The sequence below is a fragment of the Mus pahari genome, chromosome 4 (assembly GCF_900095145.1).
Source record: "Mus pahari chromosome 4, PAHARI_EIJ_v1.1, whole genome shotgun sequence".
In the NCBI taxonomy this organism is placed as follows: Eukaryota; Metazoa; Chordata; class Mammalia; order Rodentia; family Muridae; genus Mus; species Mus pahari.
This window is the reverse complement of record NC_034593.1, coordinates 132,972,464-132,981,992: the sequence shown is the minus strand read 5'-3', so window position 1 is coordinate 132,981,992 and position 9,529 is coordinate 132,972,464. Positions and strand designations below refer to the sequence as shown.

The 9,529-nt window shown below is 41.6% G+C and overlaps 1 protein-coding gene across 5 annotated transcripts in view; it reads right to left on the bottom strand.

Annotated features, from left to right (window-relative positions):
• Window positions 1-9,529, bottom strand: part of Znhit6 (zinc finger HIT-type containing 6) — a 33,353-nt gene that overhangs the window by 13,049 nt on the left and 10,775 nt on the right. For 4 of the 5 annotated variants that reach the window (XM_021196567.2, XM_029538093.1, XM_021196564.2 and 1 more), the window contains 3 exons: window positions 3,505-3,573; window positions 2,138-2,218; window positions 607-684 (listed from right to left, as the gene is read on the bottom strand). In XM_021196567.2, coding sequence (XP_021052226.1) covers window positions 607-684; window positions 2,138-2,218; window positions 3,505-3,573 — 228 coding nt within the window. Of the gene's footprint in view, window positions 1-606; window positions 685-2,137; window positions 2,219-3,504; window positions 3,574-6,291; window positions 6,447-9,529 lie in introns of those variants that run through there. The other variant, XM_029538091.1, reaches the window with a different exon arrangement.

The window sequence follows — 9,529 nt, the reverse complement described above, 5'->3', positions numbered from 1 at the left end:
CCCCGAAGGCATGTGCCACCACGCCCGGCTCAAGAATATAAATTTAAATACTGGAACTCATACATTCTTGAGATATGGGCGACTTTTTGGCTCAATCTGAGGATACTTCAAAACACTAGAGCCAAGTGTGGTGGGCCTTTAATTCCACCACTTGGAAGACAGGGGCAAGCAGATCTCTGTGAGTTTGAGGCCAGCCTGGTCCAAGTTCCAAGATGTCAGGGGCACACAGAGAAACCCTGCCTTTAAAAGCCAAAAAACCCAAATGGGCGACTGCTATAAAACTTGTAAGTATGGGGCTGGAGAAATGGCTCAGTAGTTAAGAGCACTGACTGCTTTTCTGAAGGTCCTCAGTTCAAATCCCAGCAACCACATGATGGCTCATAACCACCCATAATGAGATCTGATGCCCTCTTCTGGAGTGTTTGAAGACAGCTACAGTGTACTTACATATAAAAATATGTGTGTGATTATTTTAGTATTTTAACTTGAAAGTGATAAGTTTAGATTTTGAGATTTTTGTTGACAGCAAAACAATTAGTATAATATCTACTTCACCTAATCAAGCTAGTTAATTATACACAGAGAAAATGAGGGAAACAATTTTACCTTATCATATTTTGCTGCATATTTTCGACCCTCATTAAAATTTGGACCCCGGTCTGTGATTGTGCGTAGGCTTTCAATCTGAAAGAAAACAATGCAGTAGAGGAAGAAAAAATAATTTTTAATTTATTTCAAGATAGTCTTCATAGAGCCTAAGCATTTATGAGTAGCTAATGTTTATAATTCAGCTATCCAAGAATAGAGAGAAAAAAAGATGTTTTTTAAAGCAAGATGTGAAAGCAATACCTAACCAGAGCTGGTTACACATCTGGAATTCCTTGTTTTGTCAGTACATGTGCTAAAAAGCATACTTGTATCAGCAAACAGTCAGCTGCTTACCACTATACTGCCTTCAATTTAGTAACAAACACTTTTCATCAATCCCAACTATCTGAGCAATGATAATAACCAGATTATTAATTAGTCAAGCTTTAACTGTCAGAGTTGTCACAAGACAAGGCCCAGCCCCTGAACGGCTCGCAGGAGTCTGACTGGCACTGTCTTCTTCAATAGTGAGAGACAACAGGGTCAGATCAGACACTCAGGATCTACCAGGTATAAACTTCAACCCTCTAGGAAGCAAACCAGCGCTCCCATCTCAAGAGGCCACCCCTTCGGTTCCTGTGGGGGAGCACGGACTGGAAACTAACTCGCCAGCAAGCTTCCTGCCAGAGCGCTGCCGTGTGCATGCCAGGCCCCGAGGACTTTATACTCCTCTCTTTCATGCTTCCTGACTTTTTATCTAGTATTATTCTAATTCCACTCATGGGAAACTTAAAGCATGGTGGTGAAGTAGTTTGCTCTGAGCACACGGTTCCTAAGAGGCAGGCAGGCAGGTAGCTACTTAACTCACATAGCCAAGAGAGACTTTCCACTAAGCTGTGCTAGTCACTTTTGACCACGCTGTGACCTTGTTTAGTTCTTTGAGGACTTGGCTGAAAAATAATTTCCTGTCTTTTACAGTTACTAGCAAAGCTTTAAGTTTTAGAATTTTTAGTTCAGTGTGAAAGGCAGTCTGGTCTATGGCTGAGACTGTAGACTTCAGTTCTGTAGGGGTCTGAATCTCAGTTTCTTTGCTTATTGGTCACAACAGGTTATTTAACCTATTTAAGGCTCAGTTTCTCTACCTGTAAAATGGGTGTGAGCTGCTGCAACAGTTAAATGAATTGACACCATTACTGCCTACTTGAGGAGTGTCTGTGGTACAATAAATGGCACTAGTTTTACAGTGACTAAAACTCAGCAAATTCCAACAACATATTTAAATATAGCCAAAACTTCCAATAATAAATACACACTTAAAAATACTTTAACATTTGCAAGATGACCCAGCAGGTAAAGATGCTTGCGGCAAAGCCTGGTGGTCTAAGTTCCAACCTTGAGAGGCACATGGTGGAAGGAGAGCCCATTCTCCACAGTTTCTATACTCTGGGTGTGTTCTGCAGCATGAGTGTGCACACATGCACAGTCACACACAACATTTAAGTCAACAGTTTAAATCTTGTCAGAAAGCTACAAGATTTTTGAAACATACCTCTGACGAATCACAGGATCAGACTTTTCAGGATCGATGTAAGGTTTTAGAATTTCATTAATAGTTTTATCATCTGGTACTCTTTCCAACAGAGAAGAAAAATAGCTACATTATTATTAATAATTGCTACTAAGTGTTAACTTAAAACTACTAAATTTGGTATAAAAATTGGCAAAGACCCTTTATTTTACTCTTGGCAAAATATAGCATAAAAATTTTTTTCATGGTAAGTTTTTGCAGAAGAAAAGCACAGACAGACTTTCTAGGAACACATGATAGTCTTTAAAAATTTAGGAAACCTCCTTACCAGTCACTTATAAAAATATGAAGCTGCTTTTAATGTACACCTATGTTCAAACTTTAAAAACTTAAAACTGAAACATGTATGAAGGTCAGAGAAATACATCTGAGGAACACTCAGGAGGCTGCAAGCCAGCCAGTGTTCTGTTCACTCAGCCAGAGCAACAATCAGGCTTTAAAGCTGACTCTAATTTCCCTGCAATGAAGCATTTTAGGTTTTCAAACCTCTTCCTGTATATAGCTTTACATTTCTATAAAAGCTGCGTAACAAAATTAAGACTCCTCTGAAACAGTAATGTATCCTAGCAATTTAATTCACTGAACCACTGTGTCACTCCCCTGTGTATTAAGACCAATCCTGCCTTCTGCTTTGTTACAAAATTCTTTGCTAACTCCCCGTGACAATTCCAGACTTGCATAGTGGGGACAGATGCTGAGAACACCACCTAACATCCACTTAGAACCACACAGCATGGTTAATAAAATCTGAGTAATAGTTGGATATATTCTTAAACAACCTTAACAAGCCTTGATAATATTAAGTGATGATGCACTTATGCATGCATATGTAGGATAGATTATGATGTATACACATAGGTTTCATACATACACCTATAATATTTTCTGTGGGTTCTATCACTAGAGAGGAGTTTTCCTACAGCAGAATTCTTGGTTATCTCTCATGTCCCATGGAGTCACTCAGTTTCAGACCTCCTGATTCGGATCATGTCCCTCTCCTTAAATCATGCTCCCTGCTCAAATAATCACTATCACAGTCAAGGTTAACTTTCCTTTCAAGTCTGACCCATTTTGTAGACATTCCTGAAATAGTTAAAATTTCTGGAGTTTTCTATACTCTGAGACAGAACCTCATCAGCATGGTAGCTGATTTGATCCACATGCTGCTGGGCTCGGCTGCAGGTTCCTTAATCACGGCCAATGAGGACTGCACTGTGACTCGAATAGCTTTGGTTATTCATTCGGCCACTTGCCTGTGTAATTCCAGAGCCTTAAAGTAAGACATCTGTAGTGGACAGTGGTAGTAGCGGACAGTGGTAGTACCGTACCTTTTTTCTATGTACTCTGCTTGACTCTGAGGAAACTGGAGCTTGACATGCCAACAAAACTGCTGCTTCCTAGGAGAGAACAATTATGAGTGGATTAGGGTAGAGAAGAACCAAAGCCCACAGATCAGAGCAGTTTCCACGGTGGCTTTTCTAAAGTGGGTCCCAAGACTTGAATGAACTCCTGCTTTTATCCAGTGCTGCTTGCCCTTTTCTAAAGCTTTGGGAACGACGTTCCTGGAGTCACAGACTTGTAAGGTTGAGAAGCAGAAAGAACAGAAGTGAGAGTTCTGAACCTGAGGGATGTTTGTCTTCCTGAATTAGAAGGTGGTTTGTCATAGCTGGGGCTTTTGAGATGGGTAAGTTTGCATTTGGAGTTTACACTCACACTTCTTCATGATTAAGCACAGTGAGCTGGCGTCCTCCAGACTAATCTAGAAAGCAGGTGAAGGAAGTCCTGTCCAGTTGAGTCCAGCTGGTTGTCTACACACTTGTGAGGATGACTGTGTGCATTCAGCAGCAAAACAGGACACAACAGGCTGGTTGCTAAGCAAAACACACGGAGTGCCTCTGCTTTCCATCTAGACTTTGGTCTGTGTGGGACCTAAACCATAACTAACTAATCGTTTGCTTTTAGAAAAATGACCACATACCCATCAGACCCAAATCAAACAAAATGAAACTTAAAACAAAACAAAAAAACACAATCCCAACTACTGTGTGAAGCACCATTACAGAAATTAAATCTCTTCACTTGAAGTGATGGCTTTATACAGCTCTCCTGTTCGTCGTTGTTGTTGTTGTTGTTTTGAAGCAGGGTTTCAGGGTCTGACTGCAGCCCTGGCTGACCTAGAAGCCTTGCACTGTAGGCCAGTTTGTCCTTAAGGTCAGAGGTCAGCCAGCCTCTGACCTGGCCTACATGTATTTTGTTTGTCTTAGAAGAAAACTTTGGCCACCCGCTTGCTATATCTCTTCTAGGCAATGATCAGTAGTAATAAATAGTACAACCTCAAATCTATAACATTTTTTTAAAAAAAAACACAACTTTAGCAGTACATCTTCCATTTATATGATTTAGTGAGGATTCTTTTCTTCTTCTCCTTCTTCTTTTTTTATCTGAAGGCAATTGATTGTATGCCAATGAAAATCCTGTGTGTTAGGGTAAGTCACCACACATTTGAATACAGCAGGTTTTGGAAAAGCTGAAGAAAAGTGTGTGGAGAATATGCTTGTATTTACAGTGCCATTATTATACAAGAAACAACTGAGTTTGGTTTAGTTTAGTTTTTTTTTTTTTTTTTTTTTGATAGAACAATCAATAAGCACACATTACTAATATAGAAGCCTGATGTCTAGTATCTCAGAGACAAAGACCTGAATTCAGATGCAGCAGTTATTAGTTTTAAGCAAGCAATTGAGGGAACAGCACGCAGCTGTTCTCGCTAGCCATCATCTCACTGGCTCTTCCCCGAAGACTTTTTAACTGAAATTCATGTAGGCGTAACTGTTAAGTAATAACCGACAAGAAACAGATACACACAATCAAATCTGCTCTGGAGACTCCAAAGAATTGCTTTCAATTTTCATAATTATATATGGTGATACATAAACGGCTTAAAACATGAACATACTAAAGCAAGAATGCTACCTGGTATCTCCTAAAGCCACATTCCAAGAAATCCTCCCATCATCAGGCTAGTTCAGTGCTTCTCAATCATGGGAGCAGCCGCTTCACTGTGCCATACACCCACTGGAGGTCATTTATCAGAGCCCCAGCCTGACCCACCAGATGTTTTAACAACTCCGGCTTCCAGGTCTGACTATAACTGACCATGCTCCCAGGCATCCCCAGCAGGAAAGGCTGGCCATCCAGAGTGCTGGGACAGAGGCTTAGCTTAGCTTAGCTGGGACAGAGGCTTAGCTTAGCTTAGCTGGGACAGAGGCTTAGCTGAGCTTAGCTGGGACAGAGGCTTAGCTTAGCTTAGCTGGGACAGAGGCTTAGCTTAGCTTAGCTGGGACAGAGGCTTAGCTTAGCTTAGCTGGGACAGAGGCTTAGCTNAGCTTAGCTGGGACAGAGGCTTAGTTTAGCTTAGCTGGGACAGAGGCTTAGCTTAGCTGGAACAGAGGCTTAGCTGAGCTTAGCTGGGACAGAGGCTTAGCTTCAACTCACTAGGCTGCTGCTCCCCAGGTTCAGTCAGATGCATTCAACAATGCCACCACGGCACCCGTGGCAAATCCACTTTCTCAAGGATGGAAATACCACCTAGAGCAGTTTACATAACGTAAACAACCCGAGACAGTTGTTCACAGTGGATTAGCTAGCTCAGTGAAGCAGTAGGCAGGTAGGCACAATTACTAACAGTGCCATCCCTTTCTGGGCAACTCACAATCAGCTCTTGGAGTCCCATGAAGCCAAAGGTGTCAGAGGAATGGTTAGCAAGGGTGTGGTGACAGTTTATCTTTCCCCAAATACTGACATGAAAACACCCACACCCACACCCACCCACCCTCACTCACCCACCCACACTCTCTCATACACACACTCACACACAGACACACACACCATGCATGCAATAGGGCCAGTATTGTTCCAACTTTTTTGGATAGTCAACAAAACCTTACTGCAAGAGCCTCCACAGGGCCAATGAATGTCTGAAAGGCCCCTTGGGGAGATGGGAGAGGTTAGAAAAAATATAAAAACTGATGGAAAAACATGTATGAAATAGGGAATATAAATATTATGCAATATTTATATCCAAAAGCTATACATATTTATTATCAACCCTCACTTACTTGGAACTTTGAAGGATCATCCTTTCCTTTCCAAGTTTCAATAAAATATGTAGATGAAGATACTGGCAGAGGGCTCTATGACCATGTACTCAATTATTCTTGACTTTATTTCTTTAAAAACTGCCATTTTAATCTGAAGCTCTACCAGAATCCTAAGGAATATACAAACCCAAAGTCATCGGCTGCTGATACGTGGTACTACTGCTCGTGCTGCAGGGTGTTCAAAGGCAATGAAGAGATGCACACAGGAAAGAAATGTGGTGTTATCAGGCTACAGAGAGACCCTGAAAACCAGCAGCACCAGGAATAAAGAGAAAACACACTGCCCATTGCTGGCCAAAACACACAGATAAAAGCCTCTGGCAGTGAAATTTCACAAAAAGCTATAAATACAAATTTATCATTTAAAACAGCACTGGTTTTCGCCCATCCGTTTCATTCCTATGAATTTATACTGAGGGAGGACTGGGCAAGAAGTAAGATAGGCGAAACTGTTCACTGCACCGTTGCTACAGTAGGGCCAGCAGAAACAACCTCATTGTCAGGAAACACTAACACAGCGAATGCTAACTAGACCTAGGGCACAGGCAGGGGGGCACAGGCAGGGCTCTGCGGTGAAGCAGGGAAGCACCCGTGCTGAACAGTGTACTTCCAAGACCCAGAGTATGGCATGAAATGCCTTCATTTTTATTTAAGAATAGGTGTGCATTAAATAAGTCTTTCACATTTGATTTGTTATTTTCCACTACTAAAACCAAAGATATTTTTAATGAGAAGAACCATATAAGAGTGCAACAATCACTGGAAGTAATCCTTACATTTTTTAAAAACTAAAATACTTCTTTATTAGAAATTCACCTGAACATGACTCCTTACAAATTATTACTTGGGGGCTGCTGGGGTAGATGGTTCAGTTGGCAAATGATGTGTCTGCTGGGTTCAGACCCTGGGGCTCATGGCCTAGTCTAGCCCAGTCAGTGAGCAGCACATTAGTGAGATACTTTCTCAAAAAACAAGACAAACAACCAACCCACCGCTCACCTCCCAAACCCACAAACAAATGTGGCAAGTGACCAAGGAGTACTGACCCTGGCCTGTACACTGAGACACACAGATAGGCTCAGTAAGGACTGGATTATGTATGTAATTATTTTGATAGCCTCAAAGGTATTTTGCTTAGATATATGTTATAAATAGCAAGGCACATGCTTATAGTCCCTCAATGTGGGAGGCAACAGAGACTTAACTGTCATGTTCTTTGCTTACATTTATTTCTATTTTTTGAGTATAGCAGTGCTGTCTATTGCACGCAGCTGGAGGTCAAGAGGACAACCTGCGGGAGGTGGTTCCCTTCCTTCCTTTTACCATGTTGGCCCTGGGTATTAAACTAGACTCCTAAGACTTGGCAGCAAGCACCTTTCCTTGCTGAGCCATTTCATTAGTCCTTATATGGTCTTCCTCTTTTATTCCTTCATGATTTTGAGACAGGGTTTCACTGTGTGGTTCTGGCTGTCCAGGAAATCAATTTGTAGATAGACCAGGCTGGCCTCAAACACAGAGATCCTTGGCTCTTCCTCCCAAGTGCTGGGATTAAAGCTTGTGCCACCACATCTAGCTTTGTTTGTGCTTTTAAGAAGTATTTCTAACTATTCTTGAGAACCACACTGACATGATGTCAGCCTGAACCTTAACTTGAGTGTTAGATACAAATGTCTCCTAGATAGTCTGGAGCTGCCCCAGCAAGGCTCCTGTGCTGGAAGCGCGCTTCCTACCGTACCAGTGCTGAGGTGGAGCTTCTGAGACACAGCTGAGCACTGGGCTCTGCCCACGTGGATGGATCAGTGCATGCACATGTTAGTGGATTATGAATGTAGGTTCCTCTCTGGCTGGCTAGTTCTATCTCCCCATGTGATCGCCAGTGAAGCCTTCTTGCTTCTCTTACGACTTCTCAGTCCCTGGGCCTGGAAAGAAGGCTCAGTGGTTCTTGCTGCTCTTCCAGAGGACCCAGCCTCAGTCCTCAGCACCCACATCAGACAGCTCCCGACTACCTAAAACTCCGGCTCCAAAGGGCTTTCCTCTGGCCTCCATACATGTGTGGTATGTACATTAAAACAGTAGCGAAATTAAGTTTAAAAAGCTCTTAATCTCCATAGTCATGAAAATTAAACTCTAGGGGTATGTGTGTGTGTTTGTGTGTATATACACGTATGTATGTATGTATGTATATATGTGTGTATAACATGCATATATATAAATAATCTTGTCTTTCGTATTTTTAATAACAAGGGATATTATGAGGTTAAACTAAAGAAAGATCTTGCACACGTCTGCATTTCTGAACAGTCTATAAAAATTAGAAACTATTGGTTATTAACTACCAGAAAATCCTCGTATGAAGCAATAATACCGATAATAATTTATTGTTTTAGAAACAAGTAGGGTCCTACATTTCTAAGTCGTAACTATTGCATGAATGTAATTTCATTTTACAGATGAAATCAGGAAGGTGGAGAGGTTTCTTTTCAGAGTTCAGCTGCCAACTGGGAAGGTGGTATTTGAACAGAGTATCATAAGCCTAGAATCCATACTTTAATCAATTATAGCAGAGAAATAAAATACTTCCAGAAATAAAAATTTTACAATAAATCACTTATTTCTCAGAAATTCCAATTCAAATATATCACAATTTGTTTTTACTGTGAATATTTACCTCTACATATGAACAATTTCTCAAAAGACACAGTGGGCGTTCCAACTCCCTTCCTGGCACCCATCCCTACCCATCCTTACCGCTCACCTCCACTCTCGCACCCTCCCTCCCTCCGGCAGAGCACTTTCTCGGATACTATGCCTCAGAGATCCGGTAGTTTTGGATTCCAGGTCACCCCTGTACTCCTTACTGACATCTGCTTTAATATAGGGTGTTACTAGCAGGGTTTTAGGACCATGAAAATTAGGCTCACACCACAGAAAATGCACTGAAGGCCCTAGTGTGTGCCAAAATAAAACAAGAAAAGCAAAGAGAACACCATGAAAAAAAATCATACAGAAAGCAGGCCCCCGATGCTGTAAAGAAATCACTGTACTGAGACATCCTTGAAGTCCATCCTACCTCTGACAGTCTGAGTGATAACCTGAGACTTCAGATGGTCAAGCTGTTCTGACCTGGGGATTCTGTTTTATGCATCATCAAGCATCCTATCTGGTAAGCCACTAAAGTTTTCTCTTCTCAGAT